This window comes from Dicentrarchus labrax, unplaced genomic scaffold (genome assembly GCF_905237075.1).
Source record: "Dicentrarchus labrax unplaced genomic scaffold, dlabrax2021, whole genome shotgun sequence".
In the NCBI taxonomy this organism is placed as follows: domain Eukaryota; kingdom Metazoa; phylum Chordata; class Actinopteri; family Moronidae; genus Dicentrarchus; species Dicentrarchus labrax.
Window position 1 is genome coordinate 24,900,078 of NW_026136703.1, and position 27,952 is coordinate 24,928,029.

The 27,952-nt window shown below is 40.7% G+C and overlaps 1 protein-coding gene across 1 annotated transcript in view; it reads right to left on the bottom strand.

Annotated features, from left to right (window-relative positions):
* The window catches only part of kcnh5b (potassium voltage-gated channel, subfamily H (eag-related), member 5b), a 151,146-nt gene that overhangs the window by 104,417 nt on the left and 18,777 nt on the right, over nucleotides 1-27,952 (bottom strand). The window contains exons 5-6 of the mRNA XM_051387668.1: nucleotides 22,377-22,492; nucleotides 14,053-14,445 (exon numbers count right to left, since the gene is read on the bottom strand). Coding sequence (XP_051243628.1) covers nucleotides 14,053-14,445; nucleotides 22,377-22,492 — 509 coding nt within the window. The remainder of the gene's footprint in view (nucleotides 1-14,052; nucleotides 14,446-22,376; nucleotides 22,493-27,952) is intronic.

The following is a 27,952-nucleotide window of genomic DNA, read 5'->3' on the forward strand; positions in this document are numbered from 1 at the left end:
AAATGAGACAGTCAACAGACTGTTGATGGCAGCTTGTGCCTGAAACTAGTTTGTTAATTTAGTTAAAGTTGAATGAAAATTCAGCATTCAGGCAGAAAACAAGCAGCAGCTGTGGAGGCAGTACGGTATCATGAGGAGAATGTAAGAGAAAATACTTTATCATAGTACAGTATTAGAAGAAACATGTAAGTGTATTATAAGAAACATATTAAAAGAACATTAAATTAAATGTTATTTGGTTCTAATGTAACCCTGTTTGGATGTTTACTATAGAAAAATATATGAATGAGAACATGAGTACTTTTGTCCACCAAAAAAACATTAAAACATTCCTAAAAATACAGCTCACATACACAGGTCTATACTATAAAAAGGTCCTATTAAAGGTCATCTAGAGTCAGAAGTTTTCGTCCAAAATTGTCGCACGTTTAAAAATAAATACAACCTTTATCAGCAGGTGAAACTCTCCTTATTCTTTACACTTTTAGCCCCAAAATTTCTACTTTCTAGTGAGAGGACCACACAGCTTTTAAAAGCATATGAAACATACAAACTTGGTGAGCAAAGGCCTCAACGCTAACCTCGCGAGTGTGTAGAAGAACCAACATTGGCCATTAAACCTTCCTTCAAATACAAAAGTCCCTTTCTAGAGTCAGTTTAGTTTGTCCGCTCTGGGCTACTGTAGAAACATGGCGTTTCAACATGTTGGACCTGCTCCAAAAACACACAATACACTACTGAAAACACACCTATGAATATTATATCCCATTTCTAATAACATCTCCAATAACAGACAAACACTGCAGCAGCAATTAACAGTTTTTTTTTTTAAAAAGCCATCGTAAAAGGATTATGTAAGAGCTACACAAGGGAGGAATTAAAGTAAGCGAGTAAAAGTGTACGACGACAACAACAGTGTGTTCAGTTTGTATTCAGTCCACCCACAAACCCATGGTTCCATTTAAAAACAATGCTTTTTATTCAGCCTCTAAAGAAAACTACCAATACTTGTAATACATAAAAGAATCTCTCTGCACAAACACTTTAATGAAAAGGTGTTAGAATGATAATATCTGTGCCAGAAGCTTCATTTTGCTTTATTTCTCAGTGAGTAGATTCTTCATTACTGAGGGCTTTGCACCAAAATTACTTCTCAAAGACATTTTGTCCTCGTTATGCAGCTCTTAAGCTCAAAGGGAAACCAGAAAAGGTCTCACAAATAAACAAAGACAGTTCATGTTCTTCTGATACACAATCAGGAAGTTAACCTGTTAAAGTGTCTTCAGCATAAAACTTTAAATTTAAATAACATTATAATAAAACTTTGGACAGACACTTCCTCCAGACTTCTATCATGTCGGATCAGTTCCAGGGGCCCGGGATGATAAACGCCTCAAACAACAAAACACAGCTCAGAGCTCAACGTAAAGCAAACAAAGCCGCCCTCATTACACTGTCCACTGTCACATTTGGGAGCATAGACGAGCATCAAGTTGCCTAAAAACACAATGAGCAACAAGTTGTTTTAGTTGCATGCATTAACCATCATGTTCCACACACAAAGACTCTGGGGACAAAACCAAATATGACGCGTCCTCTAACCTTTCATTAAAGCACTATATTATTACAGAAGACAGCCAATGAACAGCTGTCTGACAGAGTATAACCACAGCTTACGGTCTGTTCTGGGCGAGCCTGGTGCCCATACAGGAAGCAGGAATTGTGAAGGGAACAGACGTTGAGCAGAGTGTTTCTTTATCTGTCAGGATCGCTGGCTGTACACTGAAGGCCGATATCTGGAACTGGAACAACCTGTTGCAGGTGTTATGAATATTTTCCATCATCGCCTCTCGTTCTTCAGCTGCTCCAAATGTTCAGGTTCAGTTTTTAAAAATAATAAAAATGACATATACAATGATCCTGATACTTATCTCCTGATACTTAATGTACTGACTGAGTCTGGGCTCAGATACCAAGACTGATAATGGTGCTGATGTCGTCACAGTAGAGGACTGTGATCAGAACGGCCCGGAGCGTCAACAACACGTCGTATTCTCGGCCTTCTTTTACTCGTCAGTGCGTATGAATGGGACAAAGTCAATAAACAGCACCGCTTCTCCTTTCAGCAGTGTTACTGTACATGCTGGTGGTTGCCGGGAATTTCTCACAATAAAACTCACTTATACAAACACACACACACACACACACACACACACACACAGAGAGAGAGAGAGAGAGAGAGAGAGAAACCTGGAGGCCATTTGGTTCACAAACTACCACCTGTTGAACACTATAAAACTAGCTATCCTTAAGTAAAATTATAAAAGGTTTTTACACATAGTTTGAGAACATTACATGTATATATCTCTGGCTACTCAACAGCCTGGGAGCCCGGTGGTTTGATGGCAGGTCCGTGGAGTACAAAGACGATGAAGTCCCATTCTGTATAATGGGTTAACTATGAAATACAGAGCTTTTGGCTCATTGGTTTTAGTTTAAAACGCCGGCATTACGTTTTGGTGTAAAACATCAATACTGCTGCTCCTGCATGGGAGAAATACTGCGAAATACAGAGATTCACCTGCTGCTGATAGGCTTAATCAGCGTTGTGTGAACTCTTTAAGAGCTTGTATGTAACAGACAGCCTGATAAAGTTTTACCAGCACAGCCTAAATATGAATAGATGTGCCAAAATAGCTTCAGTATTGAAAATAAAAAAAACACTTTTTGCTCCTGTATCATATCATAATATCAGTTCAATGCATTATATAGTTGCTAAAAAGCTAAAAGAGACAAAATAAACCTAAAAATCCAAATAACTCACATTCACTTACTAAAGAGCAACACATATTGGGAAGAGGTTGAATATTACTACCTTGTTTAACATCACAAAGAGCCTTTCCACAGTCTGTAGTCCCTGACAACATTTTCACTGCATTACTTTCCTGCCCCGGTGCCGCTGACCCATGTCCTCCACAGGGCCTGTTTATACCCAGTTCTATACCACCGACTTCCCCAAACACAGCCAGCTGAGAAAGAGGCTCAAAATAAACAAAAGTGATTGTTTTCAACCACAGGAGCAGCAGCCAGGACCCCGAGGCGTCGGCACGCTCTGCACGATCCGTTTTAACACAATTAACAGAAGCCGAGCGTTCAGAGCAGCAGCGTTCAACCTGGAGCCAAATATTTACCAACATTAAAAAGTATAATAATTTTCTCATTTTGCAGCATAGAGAGGAAAATGGTGGATGAAAGCCAGCAGGGTTATCTAATGATGTAGGCGATGATGTTATGTAACAAAGAGGGAGACTGCTGAGGCCGAGGCGAGTTGCTCTCAGCTCAGCCTTCACCTCCATCCTGACGCTCGTGTTCAGCCTTGACCTCCTCCATCGTGAACAGGCTCCATCCAGCCCCTGTTCCTCTTATCCTCTTATCCCCAGTAACTGAGCTGAGCTTCTCTTGTTTAGCTCCATATGAGGACTCGATTTGACAAATTCTACCCTCTCTTGGAGGTAGATCTGTCCCAGTGGTTTCTGCAGCTCACTGGGTTTTCTCAATAGTCGTTCTGAAAACGATGCCAGTGATTCAGCACAACCCTAAACACAACATAACCCTAACCCTCATTCTTTTGCAGTTTTTTATCCCTTTCAACAACATTTTCAGTGCTATTTTGTTAGCATTAAGCTAGCTCCGGGTTTCACAGAGACGCAGTTAGGCAGGTGATTAGGAGTACCTCACCAGCACTGCTGTTGGCGGGGTTTTAAACAATACTGAGGTCCAAAAACTGAACCTGCTGGGCGGGTTTGGGGACATCAAAGCATCAATAGAGTTATTGTAAGGCAATTATTTCAGGGCTTTATTGCATATCCCTCAGAAAAAATGTCCATACATGGTGACCTCAGTGGAGGGTTCACAGTATGAAGTAAGGGTACTCATGTGGACAAAAATCAGAAGTGCTGGTACTCAGTACTGGTGAGTACCGGCTCATTTTAGACACACAGAAACATTTTCACAAGGTGCTCGGTCCATTTTTGAGCATACACTCTACACACATAATAGCATTATTAGGCACCACATTAGTGAACACTAGTGGAGACTTAATATGCCACATAAGAGAACCGTTACCTCACACAGTCACAATATCGGTATTGGCAGCAGTCTGAAAAATCAACAAATCAATGAGACCTGCTGACTGGAGTCTTTCCAGTGAGGTTAATGGGTCAAATACTTTAAATTTTCCTGATTGGAAGTAATTTAGCTGTTAATCACAGAGGAAAATAAATCAAGACCGATTTAGTTGGGAACTGAAGTCACTTTAAAACCGCCTGTACAAGGGAGCAGTTAAAACACCCAATTACTGCAAACTAAAATACAACTATAAAACCTGAACCCTATCGTTATATATAAATAATATGTATCGGTGTTATTTGTGCCAAACTTTAAATAATATCTACAGAGTTTCTGTGTGTGGAAACCTCTTGCGATTTCTTACAACAGTATTTTGGCTTGGACTCTTTGATCTTGACTTGGGCGTAACCCTTGACTTGACCAGGCCAGGTTTCTACCAGGGGGTCTCGGCTGCACCTTCACCTCAACTCATACTTCCACTGCAGGTTCTTCTATTTTCCTTTTCCCTGATGCCACAATCCCAGCCAGCCCTCACCAACTCTCCCTCCCTCTCTCCTGCCACAGCTTCAAAGGCCTCCCCTGGGACTCGGACGGTTCCCGGCTCATATGTAAATGCCTCTAAATTAAGTAGCCACAGGACAGAGCGATTCAGATGAAAAGAGCATGAGTCAAGAGCATGCAACGCATGTACAATCATGGCTCATGAGCACCTGTTTATCCAAACAGAGCCAGGCGAAGTGAGACAGCGTATAGACGGAGATTACATGTCCACCGGGAAGCTCTTTTCACAGCTCTTGCTCTCATTATTTCCAAAGCAAACGACGCACTGTTGCATATTCCTGACAGGACCGGGAGCTTAACAGTGTTTTCAGCGCTCAATCTGGTGAGCATTAAAAATTCAAAATGTCTCAGATTTCAGCAAAAGAGCGCCATGCCTCAATTGAGTTTTCAATTGTCACTCCACACCAACTGGAGCCAGAAGCAGTTACAGTTCAAAAGTAAACGGGCTTTCTGTGTAGTTTTTAATCTTTGATCATTTGAATTACGAGGATGAATCTCAGAGAGAGTTTTTTATATTTTGGTACCACAAAATACATTCGGTTTAATAGCTTTGGAGATAGTTTTTCTTACTCTGACACATGACAGACGTAAACTATAAATCTGTGGGGATTAGTAGAATTAGGCAATTGAACCAAATCAAATTAGCGACAGAGAAAGAAAAATGTTTATAAAGTACCTCACAGCTCTGGCACAGGCTTTATTTTTCATCATCTCTCCTCCACACTGCAAACCGTCTCTCCATCTATTCAACTCTCCTAATAGACCTTTTCACAGTGTACATTGTAACCTGTTATAGCAGGAAACGCACAGGTGCAACTAATGACATCAACAATGGCTCTGATCCATTCAAGTGTACCAGCACCACCCGGTGTCATCCCCAAGTCGTCAAATACTGCACGCTGATCAGTGGTCCTCTGTAGGTACGCCTCTAGTGCCATACATGGGTGCACACCCATCACAGTCAGGTGACGTAGTCTATAGAGCATATGGCAGCAGTGGGGTGGATGGATGGCTCAAACAAACAACCCAGGAGGCCGCTCTTCAAGTCTACTTATTCCTCTATGTCAGTTACATAATTTAGATCTTTTCCTGAACCAAACTGCGACCATTTCACAACGTTAACAACACCAGCTTTACTTTGAAAGTCTATCTGGAGGTTGTATATTTATTTTTGCTAACTTGACTGCAGAGCCCTGTCAGTCCAGAAGTGATGTTAGAGGGGTATCTACTAGGGATGTCACAAGAACCTTCCCGCCTCCCACTGACCAATCAGCAGGATTTGATGAGGGAGTGGGAGTGGGAGTGGGAGTGTGTTGATCAGTAAACCCATGACAGTGAGCCAGCACCAGGGCATCATTAATGGGACAAATTACAGTGACTTTCCTGCTATGTCAAAAAGGTCTGACCTAAAGAACGATTAAATGTCCTGTTCACACTTTATTATTATGGTTACCAGTACCACAATAACCCTGATAAGCACAGTTTTTGTAATGGTATTAGTGTTAATACCACGTTTTCATCACGGATTAGCAGCCATTCTGACATATTTTACTTTATACTTCAATTTGCCAAGTGTGAGATATCATAGCTGTCAGATAATCCACACACACACACACACACACACCTACACACTCCTCCTACCTAGGAGGCCGAGTGAGTATAACTGTGTGTGCAATAAGATATGAATGCAGCCTTATTGTCACATAACCTCTGCATCTTCCACCAGAGCAGGGGAATAGAAATGGCAAACACGCTCATAGAAATAAAAAGAAATTATATGAACATTTGAAACTTTAATGTACCATTGACACACATACAGCCAATTACACAACATAAAGGATGCTATTTCTGAGCAACCATATGGCAGGCCTTGAGGAACAAATAGTCCACTTCCAAAAATAATGCACAGCAAGGTTGGAACAGTAAACAAAAATAACCACCACATGCCATTATTTTGGTACTCAGATAGATGGGAAAGAAGGAAACTTCTGGCACAGAAAGCAGGAGCTCAACTGCCCCAACAATCGTAAAAGTTGTTGCAGATAAACGAGGTGACAAGAGGCTGGTGGTGTGCTGACATTTTGGCTGCTTGAAGTTCAACATAAAACATATCGGTGATGTATTTTGTTAACTCTGCTGAAAGTCTGACAGGAAATGCAACAAACTTTACCTGAAGTGTCATTATCCAACAGCATTACAGTCACAAACACCAGCAATTAGACTCATCTGCTGGACCAACCTTTTTCCTTAAAGGACCCCTTTTCTATCATTGAGTAAACTGAAGACCCCAGGCTAAGGTAATGGGATAGGAACCACTGCTCTCTGACAAACAAAACACCAAACTAACACAGCAGTAATACCTGGTATTAGAGTAAAATGTGATCTGTATCCTGCCACGTTATCCAAAAGGGAAAAACACATGTTAATGTAAGGTGTAACTGCATCATGATTGCATCTGGAGGTGGTGTGGCTCGCATTGCGTGCGGATTGTACGACATGACTGAGACAGATATCTGATTTTAGCTAACATCAAACTTAGAGAGCGAACAAGTGAGAAGGCTGAAAGAGACAGTCCTCTAATTACTGATCAAACATCTATTCTGTGCCATGAAAGCAGCAAAAGATGCGTTATTCAACAGAAATGCATATAAAAATGAACAAAATAAAGTTATAAATAACTGTGCTGCTAATCTGCTGTTCACATGGTGGATCATTTATCTAGACTCGTCTACACGACGGGACACACTGACACAATATTTTTATACAAATAAAATAAAGGAATGACATATTACATTTGCCGAACTTACAAGAGGGTACAAATATAGAACTTGATTTTTATCATCATATTCTGTATATCGATACTGACTGACTGAAAAATGATCGTAATTATATTTTCTGACATGTGGCTGAGCACCATGGACTTTATAGTCTTTTGATTACTGAATGTTTTCATCCACTCGTGTCTCCATCACATCTTCCATCCCTCCACCGCTGCTACAATTTCACTTTTTGATCATTTATGTTCATCCAATCCCTCTTCAGGGTTTTATTAAGCCGACGCTCTCATCCATAGCAACTCCATCCTTCTTTTCATCCCTCCGTCTTCCTGCCTATTCATCCTTCCACCCACCAATCTTCCCTTTCCTCATTCATCTCCACCTTTCCACTTCCTCCTTCCATCCGCGTTAACATGCAGAGTGTTAATATCCCACCCCCGACTGCACAGTGCACAGCTTCCTCCCGGCTCTGTCAGCTCGACCCGGCCGTGGCGGAGGCAGCGTGCACGCCACGGCAGAAAGGTCAGCCTGGATTAGACCTTTCTGAGCCGCCGCGGCGCCTGTAGACACACGCTGTGAGCTCCCATCGGCCTGCCAGGCTCCTCTGTGACAGCAGGTGGCTTCGGGACCCGCAGGGGGTTCTTCCCTGCCTGGCTCCAACACACACACACTCTGACTACTGCAACACCTCCACTGCGACCCGAGGGAACGTCAGCACAACTCCTCTTGAGAATGTTACATCACTGTTTGCTGCTTTACAGCCACAGCCCGGCTACTTCAGCTGTCTGCTGAATGTTACCGCTGACCTGCATGTGTCTCAGTGTAGCTGTTGCTGTTCTGGAGATACTAAAAATCATCGTATCCCCAAAATGTCAAGAGGAAGAACAGAGAGAATTCTTTTTCTTCATGTTTTTATATAACTTGTAGGTCTTACTCTTGTACTGGGTAGGATGACATTTTATTCTAAAGTCTAAAGCCCAGTTCAGACCAAAGATTCACGACGAGATGAAACCATACTGATAGAACTCCTCGAGCCAAATTTAACAATGTTTCTAGCACTTTTAACTTGATTTGGTTATATGTCTATGTTTGTACTTTGTCTGCCATAAGATCTTGTGTTGTGGCTCTGATTTCGGGATAGAGAGCGCTTCAGTATTCCTTTAATGAAGGAAAGGTGGCCATTTTATTTATATGGTTCCCTGTCGACACCTGAGCCAGCCTAGGGGATGAATGGTAAACTGGTTACTGCTCTGTGGTTGAGTGTAATTAGATTTTCTAGAGCCACTATCCCAGTTTATAAACTGAAAACAAATGACTAGTTTCACATTATCATAGTGGATTATTGATCCATTTGGACAGGAAACACAACTACGGTAGTGTACAATAGGACAAAGTTAAAACAAGAGGCAGATTCGTTAAACTGTGCTGAAACACTAAGCTAATAAACCTACAAATGCATTCTGTTACAAATTTCATCTTATTTTGCATTTTAGTTTGGGGAAGTTTAGCAAGTTTGGAGCAAACTTCAATTAACTGAATGGAATTGGTACGATTAACTTAATTTAGCCAAGTTACCTTAACAATAAAGACAGATTAAGTAACTAACTCATCAGGTTTTACAGACAAAGAAACAATTTGAAGAGATCACCTTATGACGCTTTAAAGACTATGAATTAATCAGTTAATCAAATAACTAATAATAATAATAATAATAACTGACCTGCAACATCACCACATACAAGCTTTAAGCAATGAGTGAACTGTTACCATCACTGATAGTAATGATGCCCAAAAAAAACAAAAATGAGTAAAAATAAAAAAGGAATTTTCCCTACTGACGTTCAACTGAGGTTGAAATATTCATTAAGAGGTTTTCACATATGCAGATTATCTTCACATCTGTCAGAGAGATGAATAAGGTTCTCCATTGGAGACAGGTTAAGACTTGGTAATGACTTGTAAGGTCCTCACAAGTCATGAATATGTATGTGTTTGTGTGTATATGTACATGAGTTGGCAGCAACCTGCATGTCACCAGCTTGGCACGGCTTGGCAGAGCCTTGAAACCTGCATTAAAATCCAACTAAAAATACTTCCTGCCTGCTTCAGCCATCAGAGACGGCAACAGGGGAATTCATCCTGCAATGAGCCCATAATAATCTCTGCTATTTTCTTTCACGCTGCACCTTAAGCCACCCACACACCGTCCTCAGTCAGCATCCATCTATTCTTCCAGTATGTTAATACGGGAAAGCAGCGACAAAAACGTCAATTTAGCAAAGAGGGGAAGAGAGAGACTGGATGTGTCCTCTGTAGAGGCTGGAAATGTACGTGCCCGTTGATTTCCCCTCAGCCCGTCTCTCCCCTGCTCACTGCTGCTCTGCAGCAACAGAAATCTCAACCCCAGCGGGATCTCATCGAATCCATCAGCGACCGGCAGTGAGAGGCCGGAGGCAGAGAGACACCTGAACCAAGACGCAGCGCCGCTCCAGACACCTACTACAGCATTGACAATACTACACGCCATTCACTCTGGTGGAGGACACAGTCGGCCAGCAGCAGGAGAGACGTGAACACACACCAAAACACGCTGTGGAGGAGGTATAACACTAACAATAATATATAGAAATATAATACAAATAGTTTAAGCTCATGTCAGGTTACAGCTCGATAAAATAATTTATTTTCTTGGCACGCTTTGTTTATTCACTTAATAATGTTTTCTGTCACTTAAAAGAAGTTATGTGTCCCAGGAGGGCCATTACGCCTTAAAGTCCTTCACGGACGGTTACACAGTGTTCCAGGTTGTAATTTACCAGAATTTAACAACATACAGAGCCATGGGAAATATTTGTCTGTGGCTGGCTGGAAGTTGTTTAAAAAAAGTACATCAGGAAACATTTCTTGGCAACAGTTTAACTACTTTTCTACATCCTTGACCAAGTTACATTAAACTGCAGGTAACCATAGCAACAATGCTCATATGTCACACAAACTCACCGGATAACTTACATGAATTAACAAGTTAATCAAATTAATTTAAAGCCCCTACAAGGAACTTTTATTTTGTGTTGATTGTGGCGCCCCCTGTGGACAATAACGGTCTAACAACTTGTTTCATTGATTTTTTGAAGTGGAATCCAGCATTAAGAATAACTAGCCAGTATCCTCGCTGATGTCTTGTTTGTTTATATTGGTCATATAGAGGCCTCAGTATTAAATTTAGATACATTTTAGTTACAAACTAAAGACTAATGTCTTTAAATTGTTTATTTTGTCCAACAAACCGAAGAAACCGGAATATACGCAAGTTACAATCTAAAAACGGGTTGGTACCACCAAATAATACATAATAAATTACTTAAATGAGGATTAATCAATTAAAATTGTTTCAATAAAACTGTTTTATGGGTTACTTCACAGTCTATCAGTGTGGGTGATTGGATCATTGGTTGATATAAAATAATCCTTAAAATACAACCTACTTCAATCCAGTTTTTAAGGGGAAATCTTTTACTGCTACATTTTTCTTTTAAAGTTAGTAGTCTGTATATCAAAGTTTTAGTGTTCTGGTCTAACTGTTGTTCAGGACCAGAATAACATGCTGAGGGAGGTGTGGAAGGATTTTTTTGGCATGAAAAATGAATAGATGTTGAAAATTCAGCTGCTGGCAGCTTAAATACTGGTATTATTATTATTATTATTATTACTGGCATTGAAAAACTCATGTGATTAAGCCCCCACTTGGCAGACACACATACACACGCACACACACACACACACACACACACACACACACACAATACAATAATGGAAGTCTGCGCACAGACACACACCCACATTGTGTGTGTTCACTAGCATGTGCACGGCGATACACATTTCTATAAACAAAATACAAACACCCACTCATGAAAAGATTAAATGTTCAAACATGAAAACTGAGAAATGTACGAGTGAATTAGCAGATATTTGTTCTTTTTTCATTTTGCGTTCAATAGATTCTTCTGCTCAGGCTGAAGTCTAATTAATTCAGAGGGAAATCAAGTGGAAAATCACCGTTAATGGACTTCAGGCCATATTGATAAATCTCCTCGATATCTGACGGGTGTAAATGGCCGTGAAAAATACTCAGAGCAGAGCCTGATCCCTCGTAGAGCATCACCCAGAAACTGAACAACAGGTTCAGGATCTAGAAACTCTCATTCACAGAGGCATATGCACCCAACAACAGCTGTTTACTCAAACTAAACACTAAACCTAAAAAGATTCTCTGTGAAAGCTTGAGAGAAAAAAGAGCAGTTATTTCCCCTCAAACACCAGGAAAACATAATCAATATCCACTTTTGTTTTTTTTAAATCATGACCACAATCTAATAATCATTACATTTGGTCCTAATTGATCCTACGTGCTAGCAGATCATGATGGTATTGACTTGTAAAGAGGGTTAGGGTTAAAACTTCAATAATTAATTTAAAGCTATTATAGCAAGGCCTATACTGAAATTAGCCAGAAATTATAATTACTCTCCACTTTCACTAGCAAAATGCCGTCCATTACCTCAGGCAGAGTGAAAAACAGAACACTATCAATTATTAATCAATAAGCGGTATGAGCTTATTAATGGCACCTGCTGTTGAGTCGCATACAACAGCAAGACACAGAGCCACAGTAGCAGCTTTGTGAGGCTGTACAGTAGTGCTTTGAGCTGCATCGCTGACCCATGAAACCATGAAAGTACCTGATGGTGAGGGTAAAGATTAAAATGTTCACGATCACTTAAGTTATTACAGTTAATCCTTATAAGGATACAAACTGCGATCCATCCAACAGTTGTGGGGAAATTTTACTCAAAATCCAAAAACAAAGTCCTGCAGGAACCCCAGGAGGTAGACCGAGAATCAGAAGGTTGCACGTCCTTGAGCAGGACGCTGAACTTCAAATTGCTCCAGATGCTGATGCATCGGTGTGTGAATGTGGCATGTAGTGTGAAGCACTTTGAGTGGTTGGAATACTATATGAGTATGAGTCAGGGGAGCACCAAGGTCATTAGGATACATTGTATAGCAACCATCAATGTCTGCACAGAATTTCCTGCTAATCTGCCCATCAGTTGTCAACCAAAGCAGTGGACTGAACAGATGACCTGCCTTGCCCTTCACCCATAGCATCCCATCAACTCCCAGTATGTGTAATCCCCAAGCCCAAAAATCTATTTGTCTCCAAAAACCTCTTGTGTTTATACATCTCTAATTAAAAACTCCCTACTCCATTTCTTCCAGCGGAAAACGTTCTCTCGCTTTCAACCAACAAACCTTTTTCTTCCAAAACACAGTCAAATAGCCTCACAGAAGCAAACCTCACTCTCAGGTTTTCCTACGAGATACCTGTCTAAAGGACCCAATTTACAGCTGGTATTACGGTAACATGTGATCTGTTATCTGGATATTGACATCTGATCACAGGCCTTTGCATTTACACTGTATTAATGAGTATGTGGCCACTCTACGATGTCATTTATACCAGTGACCAGTGCAGACCAGGGTCTTGATTAACTACATTGATCTATCTGACCATCCATAAGCTGCACCAGCTCTGCCTCCTTGGACTGCATTTGGGTCCAACCTCTTCTCCTTGTGTTTATCCTGCTTAACAATTGTGACACTGGTGCATTCTGCATGAATTCACACCAACATTTGTCCTGATCAGGGTAAGATATCACATGTTAATACCAGGTGTAAATGGGGTCACAAACACCCGCTGACACTCAGCTGAGCCCAGCAGTTGGAAGCCGGACCAATCAGCAAACTGCAGGAAACATAATGACATAATGACATGATAATTCATCCCCTCTTGAGACTACTTACAGTCATCTAGGCACTCTACATAGAAAATGAAGCTTAATTCTGCAACGTCATGACCTCAGACTCATTCAGAAGCTGACTGTTATAGATAATTTGATCTTAGTTGAGAACTGAAATGGTTTTCCAGAACCGTTGCCGTGTCTGATGATAGCTAGAAATGTGAAGATAAAAACATATCTTCCTTTAAAAGATCCAGTGTGTAACATCTGGGAGGCTCTATCAGCAGCAACATAATAGTCATAGGTATGTTTTCATTAGTGTATAGTCACCTGAATATAGTCTATCTATGTTTTACGTTCGGGTCACCTTCCATGGAGTCCGCACACACAAAAAAGTGGTTATAGATAGGGGTCTTTCGAGTTTTTCTCACAACTAACGTAGTTTCTCCTTCACACTTAGAAGGGCAGGGTGAAGAGACGCTGAATCCCGCTTTCTGCAAAGACCAGGCCTACCATACCCTGTCCCTGATTGGCTAGTATTTGTTGCCATGTTTGGTTTAGGCAAGATATTAAGGGTTAGGAAAAAAATTAAAACAGCGCTGAAAATTGATATAAATGGCAAAGAATTAGGGTTTGGGTATGTTGGGATTAGGGTTCAGGGTAGGTTTGTGCTGAAATAGGGTACTGGTACCTTTTTTGGTTTCATTCAGGCACTGGTCATTGCCACTTGAATATTTTTCTTTTCAACCACTCACAACTGACAAAGTCATCCAAAAAGACCGTACCTCATCCACGTTCTCGAAGGCGTTGATGATGTCGTAGGGCAGGCAGGACAGCAGGTCGATGACAAACCAGGTCTTCAGGTAGTTCATGCGGATGAGCTTGGGGTCGGAGATGACCTCCCCACCGGGCCCCACGAAGGTGGTATGGAAGTTGAGCACGATGTCCACCAGGAAGATGACGTCCACCACGCTGTCCAGCACCAGCCACACGATGTTGTTCTGCTTGGTCTTGAAGGAGACGTTGTAGGGCACCATGATGGCGGTGTAGAAGGTAAGGATGAGGATGACCCAGTCCCAGGTGGTCTTGAAGGTGCAGTAGTGAAGGATAATGTGGGGAGGCGTCTTGGGCGCCTCCTGCTTGTACTGCGGGAGGATGTCGGAGTTTAGCTGCAAAACCTAGAGGTGGGACAGAACAAGAAACTCTTTATTAGGTTTCGTTTTAAAGAGTACACTTCCTCTTTCAAGAGTTAATTAACATAACCCTTTAATTAATACATATTAAACCACAGTATTAAAAGGTAAAATAGCACAAATATCTATTTCTAGCTGCTTCAATGGAAAATTAATTGTACAAATCAGTGTCATGTGGGCTCTTAGACTTGACCTGCCTGTCTACAGCTGCCAAGTCAGTACCATCATTTAAATGACTTCTTTAAAAGCAACCTTTAATAGACTCACCTCTGTTTAACTGTTTGATCCTGCCAACTTCTGAATCTCATTTACGCTCCTACGTTTACCTTCATTTTAATCTTCTTTTAATGTGTCACCCCAAGTTTCTTTTTTCATATTCAATTTGTCCGTCAAACTTTTTGTGAACTCTCCTTTTAAATAAATGCTACACAAACAGTTCTATTATAAGACATTTTAACAGGGTCACCACTGAATATGTATCATTTTTACATTCATACTTTATATTATTATGCTTATAATGTTTTACATTTAGATTTATTCACAACACAGCATAATACCATAACAATACTGTATTACAGATGTACACTGTAAACATTAATACAGGAATTTAGTGATAGTAGTAGTAATTAAACTTACCACTTCAGAACTTATAAACATTAATTCTAACTCGACCGGCATATTAAAAGACTTCCCAGCATGCATTTGAGTGTTACAACTCTCGTGAGACCCTCCTTTTTAAAAAAGGAAACAGATTTAATGTAAACTTGCTGTGTGTCTAATACGTTTTAAGATAAGTCATGGTTGTTTGTTTTCACAACAATGAAAACATTGCGAATCATGATAAAGGTTAGTATTGACTTTAATCCCTACCCCCTTAATTAAAACATAATAAACTGAATTTGAACACTTTTACATTCTGTCTTTGTGCCGATGAGGAACAAAGTATCTCCAACAGGAGCAGCAGTAAGTTGTGTGTGTGAACTGAAGAACTGACTCTTCAGACTGATCAAATGTAAACGAAAATCACATTTGTTTGTAATGTTTGTCAGTGTGACCAAACAGTTGTTGGTTCAACTTAATATTGTGAGCTTAATGAACTTGTTTTCTCATGTTCGGATAACTTAACACAATTGGTTTTACAACTCATATGAGCAGGCTTTGACATTATACTACCACGCACATGTGCAGTGCAAACACATTACAACACTTCTCACAACATCACTCTCTGGAGTAGTTGCCAATTCATTATCATGGCCTCTGGTGGAAAACAGGCTTTCACTGGGTGGAAATTTCACTATAATTTTGTCTTTTAACAACAAGAAGAAGAACATCACAACACCACACCGTGTTCTGCCTTCCAGCTGTGAAAACGGTCTATAGGCTACTGCCTGAATTTGTTTAATGAAAAGGAAGTTGCTGTATTTTTAAATACACTGAGTTTTCTTATCTAAGGTTGTTCTGTTGTCTTATACAATATATGGCATCTTATTGACATTCCTTTTCTCTTTATTTGCATATTTGGTATTGAGGTTATCCAAAAGAAAGGAATGGAAAGTAATGAAGTTACGTTTAATATACTTTAATATTGTGATACTTGGATAAGGTTACTGACTACATTTCTTAACAGATAATTAATAATTGTGTTGCAACCCTGCAAATACGCCTTTGAACTAATGATTCAACAACAAGTTCAGCAAAACTCTGTTTGTAAGACAGCAAATGAACATGTTTAAGTTCAACCAGCTCAAAATGATTACAGTGTATGTACAGTTTACTGCACATTTCAAACTTCAAAATCCTTCTTTGTTTAGTCTTTTTCTACTTTTACTTTTTGTTTAATTGTATATGTATATTTCATTTTTACAATGTATTAATACATAGGACATTTATGCTATGTATATATGTATTTTAATACATTGTGCTCAAGATGCTCGGTATACATACACTTTTCCATCGGGGAAAAGTCCTCAAAGGGCACACAACATAAAAGAGAACACAAGATAAAACTACTTAAAAAATAAGTTAAATTATGATATGATATTAAATGTGAAATCATAAAATATATCCACAAACAAAACTCAGCTAATCATAAACAGTAAAATAAAACATAAGGAACAACAAAACATTATGCAAAAGTTCAGTACCTAACTAATTTTAAACATAGTTCATCTCTAACTACTTCACACATCTTCTAGACTCAAAAAAATTTAAACTTTGTCTATTTGATCTTATTTCATTCGTCAGGATTTCTGGCCCAGTTTTCAAACTACACTTTAAAAACGAGCACAAAGATAAAAAGCCTGATTCACTGATCATCATTAATTCACATGCAATTAATTGCTGTATACTAGGAAAAGTTGTGTTTACTATGTCAGTTCTATTTGTAAAAGAAGCCTGTAGCAAGTTGTACATTTCTATTTCACCACGTAAATGCACTATGACTGTTTTGAAAAGGCGAGAGAGCACAGACTATGAGGAGAGAGTGAAGAAGGAAGAGATCAAATTACATTGAAATAGATGAAAGAGAGTAAGAAGTAAAAAGAAAAGCAAAAAAGTTCAACTACTTTGTTTTTTAGCTTAGTCATAATAACCGCCTGCTAAGTGTATGTAGAGAGGGAAACTACTGCAGTAAACCTAAATTAGTGATATTTTTCCTCTCCAGTTGGCATCTGTATTCATCTCTTTTGTTGCTCTGTGACAAAGCCGCATAATGAATAAATCTGGCTTGAAATGAGACAGAGAGTGAAGAGGACAGAAAATGAGAAAAAGAAAATTAGACGAGAGGGAGACGAGAGTTGACCGAAAAGAGAAAGAAATAACAGCCATTATATTTTGCAGTGTGTTGATGATCACCCCCGCTGAGCTCGGCCTCCTCTGCACAACTCAGACTGCATTAAATCCGACACACAGCGGTTTGATTTCCTCTGCAGGCCACACACAGATCACACATCAACCATTCAGCTCATTTTACACTAAACTGCATATTATTCTGTCTGTATCCAGCTGCTACACAGATGAACTGTAATGTAGTCTATATAGCCCAAAACATACCATAATACATGATCACACTTCATGAAATACCACCCAAATATATTACAGCGGGTACTTTAATTGCAACTTTTACAAATAGTTCTAATTATAACATTGCTGTTTGATAATTACTACTAATAAAGATAATGAAAGATATGATGAGTTTGGATAATAATATATTTAAATTTTGTACTACTACTACTACCACCACCTTCTAGTACTGAGTTACTGCTCATACTGTTAGTAATACTGTAAATGATGATGGTAATATCCAAGCAATTACTGCTACTGTAATCAATATGGCTGCTACAACTACTACTACTAATAGTACATATTGCTACCATTATTTTACTATTTATAATACCATTACTACATTGGTGTGACTACAAGGGGCCAATACTTCTATTGCTACTACTGCTACTACTACTACTGCTGCTGCTTGTACTGCTGCTGCTGCTGCTGCTGCATCCCCCGCCATGGAGACAACTCGGTTGGGAAGTTTGCAGATCCTCGGCCGGATTTCAAACAATGATAAGACTTCTTATCGGGGGGAAATCAACAATCTTGCAGAGTGCTGCACAGAAAACAACCTGCTGCTCGACGTCAGCAAAACCAAGGAGCTGACTGTTGATTTTATTAAAAAAGGAGGCAAAGACACACTCCCTTGTTTACATGCACGTAAGTCACTCTCCACCCTTGGTCATGGGATGTGCAGGGCCCAGGACAGGAGGACCCTGCAGCGGGGGATTAAAACCACCCAGAAGATCATTGGCATCAGGGATATCAGTGAGGTGAGGTGCCTGCAGAGTCAAAAGGCCACTTAAAGACAGCACCTGGCCACCCCAGCCACAGCCATTTCACCCTGCTGCATTCTGGGAAGAGGTACAGGAGCTTCTGCTGCCCTAACACCAAACTTAAAGACAGCTTCTTCCCTCAGGCTGTGACTGTTAAATTCTCAACAACTCATCATACAAGTTAGTTCATTGACACAATTCTATAACAACAAATTATAAAAATAGCAATATCTTCATCGTGATGAAGACTTCCTGCTCTCCTGATGTCAGAAATATGTAGAGGAGTTAGCTTTGGTTAGCCTCAGTTAACCTCCTGTATGTGTCCTCACAGTGGGACTCAGTCTGATGATCAGTAACAACATCAGACATCAGTAACAAGGATCAACATCAGTCTTCATAACGCTGGAGCTGCATCTCATCTACTCCTCATCATCAGAGCTGCCAATCAAACAGCCGCTGGTCAAGAGCAGCAACGGCGCTCAAAAATGAGGCGTCCAATTAGAAGCCCAGCAGCATTGTGGGTGTGTGTGTGTGGGGGGGGAAGGAAAATAAAGCTCTGCTTAAGTGACACTCGACAGCGTACTCGAAAGAAGATGCCAGCTGTGCCTTTCAGTCTGCGGAGCAGATGGATCACCTGCGATATCTATTGAGCATGCTCAGGACATTATGCAACGCTCTCCAATCCAACGCCAGGCTGGAAAATGGGAAAGAGGGTGTATTAGCTTGTAACTGATTATCCCTTCTTCCCTTTCCTATCTCCCTGCCAATATTACTTTTTCTTTAAGATTAAACTCCTCTCTTTCTTCCCCCTGCGTCTCTCTCCCTTACATCCTTCGTCCCTCTTTTCTTGCTACCCTCCTGTTGGAAGTCCCGCCTTCTCTGTATCACATGGCTGTATCGATCACAACAAGCTCCGATGCGGCGCTGAAGAGACGAATCACAGCCGAGCTACCGTTGGATGAAAATAGTTTATCATAAGAAGTAAAAATCATCATTACCTCTTTCATTCAGTGTAATATTTCACAGTATTCTTTATTGATTTTAGTTTTTTTGGGGGGCAAATTAACGTAGAAAAAAAGGGGAGAGAGCGGCACAAAAGGTTTGTGGTTCACGTTTAAATAAAAGAATAAAGACTGAAGGTAAATATTAAGATCATTCTCCATGTTTGATATTTACAACCTAGAATGGAGTGCTCGGTGGACATAGCAACGGTAAATTCCAGAACTTTGAACATCAACTCAACACTGTATTCCCTTTGTGATGTCATCAGCAGGTCATTGTATTTTACACTTCCACCATCGTGAGGTAGAAGATTCGTAGATTGGTAAAACATTCGTAAAACATTCGTAGATTCATAGAGGATTTAGATTAGTCAGAAAGCTAAACACGATGGCTTTTAGACTGACTGATCCCTTGTCCCCCTACGACTGGACAAGGGCTCTCTTTTCCATTTATTTCGGCTGGACAGACAGGGTGGCTCCTGTCAACCAGGTTGAGGAGCTGAAAAGTCAACTTCAGCAAGAAAGGGATGCCAGTGCCGTTCAGGAGCAGGGGCTCAGTGTGCAGTTGGACCAACAGACGGAGCGGGCGGAGTTGTTGGAGCAGGATCTGAGACAAACTCTGCAACAGCTCGAGATGAGGCTCGCTGTATTCGACCAGCTCCAACAGGCGAACTGGGATATGGAGCAGGAGCAAGAAGAGGTCCAGCAGAGGCATGACCAAGACCTCATGGAGGGGGAGAGCAGACTCTTGCAAGAGGCCTCTGAAAGGGAGAAATCTCTGAGGTCTTCCAACTCCACGCACAAAGTCCAACTACATGAACAGACCTCAAGACACTCTGAGCTTGTTGCTAAGTTCAAGCCTGAGGAAGTGCTGGCGGACCAAGTGTGTCGGCAGGTGGAGGAAGCGTCCTGTGCTGCTTCACAGGACCCAGGACTTGTGGCAGAGGGGTACTCTGCTACTTCACCGGACCCAGAATGTGTGGAAAAGAAATCCTCTGCTGGTTTACAGGACCTGGGACTTGTGGAGGAGCCCTCTGCTGGTGTACAGGACCTGGGACTTGTGGAGGAGCCCTCTGCTGGTGTACAGGACCTGGGACTTGTGGAAGAGGAGAGCCCTGCTATTTCCCAGGATCCAGACCTTGAGGAAGAGGCTAAAGTCTGCTAGGAGAATGCTGCAGGGGTGAAGAAGACGCATTCTTTCTGGAAAAGATTTTGCCACTTCCTAGGTTTGAGGACTCTGCATCCAACGGTGGCACCTGAGTCGACTTATTGATTCTGGACCTCCAGAGCCTTGGTGTCATGTTAGTCTGGGTCTTGGGTCGGGGGGCAGGTTCGGGTTTAAAAACAGTAGCTTGCAGGTATCTGTGTGCATGTGTGAATGAGCAGCACATGTATTTATTTAGGACAACACGGTGGCTGAGTGGTTAGCACTGCAGCCTCACAGACAGACCTGAACCCAACAGCTCGGTTCTGGTTCTGTCTGTGTGGAGTCTGCATGTTCCTCCCCGTGTCCGTGCGGGTTTCCTCCGAGTGCTTCGGTGTCCTCCCACACGCCAAAGACATGAAGCTTAGGTCAATCGGACACACGAAATTAGAAAATTAATATGTATAATAATACAATAATATAGATTATTATAAATTATATGACATATCCTAAATTAGAAAATGTATAAATATATAATATACAATAATACAATAAACAACAGACGGGACTATAAGAAAGATATAAAAATGTATACAAGGAATAATCCAGAGATTCAGAAGTTGGAGGACTCACAAGAAACAGAACAAAAAACAGAATAAATGAATAAATTATTTTTAAAAAACAGTGAAATTGAAGCAGAACATATCCTGACTTTTAACCCCGAGGGTGGGTCAAACTTTCCAATTTCCCATAATGCAACTACATGGCATCCAGAGACCTCTATCAAACCCCGCTGTTTCTCTTCTTTTCCTCCCTCCCACACATAATTCCTTGTTTCCTCCTCATTCCTTACTTAATTCATTACATTCCCTTCCCTCTCATATTCAGCTACCTCTCTTTGCCCTTTCATTTTTATCCCGTTTTCTTCATTTCACTTTTCTTTTCATCTTTCCTCCTCTTCCATCCAATCCTCTTTTTCAACCCCCTGCCCTCAGCACCTTTAAACCACCCTGGTAACACTTTTTGCCAAAAAACCCTCACACACACTCTCGCCTCGTGTGCTAAGCAGCGGATCAAACTAAAACAAATTCTGATTAAAAGTGATACACCTCACTCAAAGCTTCATGAATACATAAAACAGGTGGGTGAGCTCCAGATGAGCCATCTTTCTCCCCACCCAGAAATCCATTTTCTAAATTTCTGAGCAGCAGTCACAATCATCCAGAGTGCCCACAGCACCCTGCTTCTGTCTCTCCACCCCGACATGAAATATTAATGACGCCCGCAGTCCGCAGGAGCCCAAGCGTTCCCAGGAAGAGAAAGCACCCCTCGCTGTGTCAAACAACTGCAGCTCCAGGGGAAGTTGACATGTGAGTGTAAGTGGAGGGAAGGCAGGGTGGGATGGATGCATCGAGGGCGGGAGAATGGGTGGTATATGCCTGCATGCATGTGTCCGTGTTGTGGTTGCTTTAACTCTGCGTCCGTGTTTAATGTTTTATATGAGGAGTTATTTGTGCAGAAATAATGTTAAGAGCAGAGAGTTGCTACAGAGGCATATTTAAAGTCTTTCCAGATTTATAAAAAAAGTCAGCATTTCTTGGGTTGAAACAACCTGAACCTCGCAAAGCTAATGCTAGTTTTTGCTATCTGATTTATCCTTATGATAAATGTTGGGCTAATGCTATGTACTGACACTACCCCACAGACACACTCACACTGGATATTTAGTCTCTTTGGGCTGCTATTACAACACAGAAACCTTTACAAACAGACACGAATGTGCTTCTAGTGACAATTTTGGGGGTGTAGTTACATGTTAAGGGAAAAGTGTGCACGTGGCATGAGGCAGAAGTACTTGGTTACTACTGTTTCTATGGTCACCTGCAGTTTAATATATCTTGCAAGCTGCTTTAGAGTCTGTGTATTTGTGTGTGTGCACGTGCTCACCTCCGCCAGTCTGGACTGTTTATGGCTGACTTCGTGTTTGCCTATGGGCGCCAGCTGCTGTAGCGTGTTGCGGTTGTTGGTGAGCGCCCGTGTCAGCCGCGCAAACTTGGTCCATCCTGCAGGAATGAAGGACACAAACAAAACACAGTCAGCTCTCAGCCACCAGTGTTGATACCCAGTTCATGACCTCCAGGGACAAACTGGAGTTACAAAATATTCCCACAGCTTTTCACTTGTACTTGCCACTAGAGGAACAGGAACAGTGTTTATTTCCCCCAGTTGGGAGCTCATATTTACAATAAACCCGGCACGATGTGAATGCAGCACCGCCTGCTCTCACGGCAAACAGCCGCCCTGCAGAAAGTGTCCTTGAACACAACTGGACCTCCAGCAGCTGCAGGGTTTCTGCTCTGCAGCGGCCCGATGTGCGCTGACCTCCGTGTGCTGAAGGACAATTTCTCCTTCAGGGGATCAATACCACAGCAATCACTGAAGATTTAGCATATGTTTGTTCTGTGAATATGGAAGCTTCTATCTGTAGGTTAAATTTGAAGTTTCAACCATTGACAACGGGGTCCATTAGTTCCCTTCACTGGAGTCACAGCTCTATCTAAGGCAGATAATATACAATACTATAAAACCTGTACATATTTACACCATGTGAGTGCTGCAAAACAGCATTTAAATGAATGAATTAATATTAGACACATTAACTACAACACTTGTCGTGTTGGATTTCATGGAGGTAATAAAAATAACTTTAAATTAAATAAATTAAAATGAGGATAAAAAATATTTAATATCCTTGATTCACTTCAGGACAAATATTTAATCAGTATTATATATACACTATACAGTAGAGCTTAGCTCATCTGTATATAGTAAACCAGACAAATTAGTCAACATTTACTATAAGTTAACATTACTGAGCCGTTTTACCATTATGTTTTAGCAGTTTTCTACTTTTCACAATAATGACAAACTTCTGGCAAATGAAATATGTTAAGTAAAGCTCAAAATATCAGATATCACGTACAGTGATTCTGTCGACACCTCCTCACATTAACTAACACTATAGTGTCACAGACTAACAGGACAAGCTGCTGCTAAGCTCCCAATCCTCTGGATGGCCCAAATAATATGATGACTGAAAATATTGATTCCAACTATTACTGACTTACTGTTGACTTATTGTTGATATCAGTCGGTGTGAGCTGAGCAAATAAAACACGTGGCTGGAAACTGACATGACAGTAAGCTAATACTAGTAATGTTCCTAATGACTAATTTCCTTACGTTTAAATTTCAATTTAGACTAAGATGGCCTCTGACACAACAGTTGTACATCAGTAAGATGTTAATAATTAGTTTAACCAACAAGTATTTCTGGAGCAGACAGGTAGCAAGGTCTCCCCTTTGGCAGCTCAGCTAACGTTACGCTAGCTTACATTACATTTTGAATTTCCTCATTGTGGGACAAATAAAGGAATATCTTATCTTATCTTATTAACTAACATCATAGTTCCCCAAACAGTAATAAACAATAAACCAAGTAGTATTTCTGGGTGGCTAATGACGCATCCCCAGCTAATAATAGGTTGTTTATGAACATCTATTCCAATACTAAACTAATTTTTAACAAATAAAATTGACTACAGCTGTTAAAATCTAAAATGAGAAGCCTGCTCAAAGCCTTCGTTCTTTCTCTGGATCAAACCCCGTGTGTTCATCCGGGTCAACTTGTGTATGACTCAATGCCTGTGATTAATATACTCTTTTTAGCATTTTACCATACGTATGCCAGTGCCAAAGATGAATTTTATATGAATTTAATGGACACTAAAGTAATCTGAATCTCAATTATGAACGTTAACAGTAAAAGAATAAACCATTACAGCTAAAAATGAAGCCTGCGTTCAGGTTTCCTCTGGAAGTCAGTCTAAATAATACAGGCCTGTCCAGCAGTGGTCATGTTCTTGCCGCGGTGCTGGTCATAACGCTGCTGAATGAAAGCAGACACAGCTTTGCGAGGACGGGTGCTCCTACTGTACCGCTCTAAAAATAAAATCAAATGAAAGGGCAGAGAGTAGCACCACAGAGGCACACCACATACCGTAGTCACACATCAGGATCGACCCGGCCCTTTGAAGGGACCATTACGAATAAAAAGTGGACTTTGAAATAGCTTTTAACCCTCAGGCCTCCAGCTGCATAAAAAAAAAACCTTTCATTCTCTGGTCAAATGGAGGCAAATTCAGCCATTCATTCCTCTGTGCAGTCGTGTGAAACAAAACACAACATTGTACTGAGTCTCATATACAATACAGAATATATAGTTTATTCAGAGTATTTCCCTTCGACGGAAACTGTTGAAGTGGCTGTTGTGTAACTTAGTATACATCTTCAGTTGCAGAGCGGCTTCTTTTATGTGATTTTCTATATGCTAATACCTTAAATTGGCTGGGGATCAGCACAGATAATAAGCGCGGGTGCTCTTAGCCAAAATGGAGGTTTTTCAATATCTTTCCTGAAAGGAAAACTGCTGCAGTAGTGCTTGTGTAACTCACTATAATATTGTACAGTTTATTGTTGGCAGTTGAAAAGCAAAAAGCCCAGAGTCATCTAAACCAGAGAGATGAATGTCTGTTAATATTTAGTACGATACTTAAGAACAGACTTTACGTGACTTTTGTTTCCTGAACTAAAGTTTTATAAAAGTTTTGAAAAAGGGTACTTTTCAAATTTGATACTTAAATTTAGACCAACGTTTGAAAGTGTGACGACAGATTGATCCTCTAACACATTTAAACTTTAATTAATGAGCAGTGAACACATCCTCACACGGTATCTATTGCTGTGTAATGGACATTAATTTGTTTGCTAACCTCTTGAACCTCCTCTGTAGCTACTTGTGGCCACAGTTCAGAAAAGTTTACACAAACACAAAACTCAAACTTAAAGTGAGAGTTGCCCACTTTAATGACATCATAAAGTATAGATAAAAACACAATAAACAAGCTCAGATGTCTTTTTCATATTCTACAGTCCTTTTCATCATTAGTCGTTTTTGCTCATAAATTCAACTTTGCATTCATATAATAAAGATTTTAAAGTCATACCAGCTAACTGCAAATCATTGACAGTATATCTAACAGACAGAGCTTCTGGGTCTGAAAAATGAAGCCAATGTGGAAGTGTCTTGAACGAGCATTCTGTGTAATAGCCAGCAGGGGAAGCTTCACTGGTTGCAGTAACACAGCGATCCCATTCACTCTAATGGAGAAACTAGCCGATTTCTCAGTTGATTTATGAGCTCAGTAAACAGTTTCCTGATGAGTTTATGGTCTCAGTCTCTAGCTTCAGTCTTCTTCCATACAGCATGATGTTCATTTAGTAACTGATGGTCCCATTTAGAGTAAAATAGACCATAAAGCAGGGTGTGCTTTAGGGCGGGGCTACCTTGTTATTGACAGCTCATTCTCTGTCCAGCTCAATGCACCAAACTCAGATCAAACTGTCGAACTAGGCAGTGCTGATCAGATATGGATCCAGATTCTGTTTCACAAACACATTTTAGTGTTTACCTGGAATACCAGATCGTGTGTGACCAGGCGAGCCGCCATGGTTTCCTGCTACGGACAAGTCAAAACTGTGCAGCCAATAAGCGTTGATCAACCTGAACTCGAGGCTTCAAAACGGCACTACACAAACCAATGGGTGACCTTACGATAGGTTCACACTTGCTCCAAATGTTTGCTTTAGCAGGACTTTTAATGGCGTAGTTTTCCATTATGATATTATTCCTTTTACTGAAGGTCTGAAAGGCTCTGTCTATACCACTCTTTCAGTCGCTGTGGTTGCATAACTCGGTGTATGATGTGCATGCATTAATATCAGCGAACCATTTGCACGGAAAGCGAGCCAATGTGCTCTTTTTCCAACCCGGAACCGCTTTTCATTATGAAGTAAAATGGAGGAATTTGTCTTGGTTGAGACTGGTGTAAATACGTACTGACAGCTCACAGGCTTCCACCGAGCATGCTGACACATAAAGGACGAAAAGACCTCAACAAAAGAGCGTGAGCAGAAACTGCAGGACAAGTAAATAAGAGGTCTTTTTCACGGTTAATAGTAATGCTCCCGCTACGGTTGATGTATCAGACTGGAGCACAATGGAAGTGGAAATAAAAAAATAAAAGTCTGGGCTAAAAATAACAGGAGCAGAACTGGTGCACGCGCCACCAAAGTGAATTCAGAAATGAGATTTTGAACCTACAGTTACTGCAGAACACGACAAGTACAGACATCTGACACACAACTGTCAAAATCTTTCTTTAACATTTATTAGTGTGGGCGGGTTTCCCTTTGTGCTGTTCAGGGTGGATGTTCGCTTTCAAATCAGGGTTTTTGACGTTAACGGAAAGTGGGAGCAGCAGAGTTCAGCTACTGTGTGTCACTGAGGTTATCACGTTTGGTTGAATTAACTCGACAGCTCGTCCGAGGTCCAGATACATTAAGACAGCATTCATGTTGATTTACATGTTTATTGCTCAGATATAAGAGCGTTGTCCTTTTCAAACAAAACACTACAGATCTAAAGTTACCTTTATATGCACCTAACGTTTGAACAGGTACTGTGGTCATTCACTGTGTTTGTAGTGAATTAACCGTCACCTACTTTTACAGTTCAGTGTGACAGGATTCCCACAAATCCTGGAAGTATATGGACAATATGGAAATTTAGAGACAAGTTTTCTAGTCATGGAAACACCTGGAAATTGATTAAAATGACCAAAAGAGCTAGAGAAGTTTAATTGAATTTTACCCCCTCACTCAGAAGGATCACCTGGGTGTGTATTTAGTTTCAAAATCGTCTGTTGGTTGGATAAGCTGCATGAAAACTGGAGTTAAATATGTCGATTCTATATATTATACATATATTCTATGACGGTTTAATAACCAGGTTCTTCCACAGTGTAAAACAACTTATGTTTTATTATGTCAACGATGATTTCAAAGGCTAAAATGTTTTCCGGTTTAACGCCTGAGGCATCTGTGTTGTTGCCTCGACGCTCTTCACTCATTCTGATCAGCTGTCTACCTGAGATGATGTCTCGCCCGCGGCTGAGGTAACTGCTTTGTCAGCACCTGTAAAAGCTTCACAGATGGCGTACAGTCAACGCCACAATGAAACAACACGATGCTCACCATTTCTAACAGTTTTGCTCTGCCACATGTTTATCTTCGCTCCACTTTCTGTTCTCACTGCTTTCCTACATTGACAATGCTCACAGCAGCCTGATTGTAACAGCCACAATCAGTGGCCATACACAGAGCAATCAGAAATGTTCCAATTTCATTGAAAAGGCACCTATTAAATTTGGGATGATGTCAATGCTCTCCACTTGTTGGATGGTTAGATAAAATGGGATAAAAATGGGTATTTTTAGGCCAAACGGGGGCATGAACACTACAGGGTGCAGATAACACATTTACAGTCTATTTCGTTATTTTAAGTTGAGGATAGATATCTTTAGCGGACCTGGATCTCTCTCCCGCATAGCTGACGCTAACAC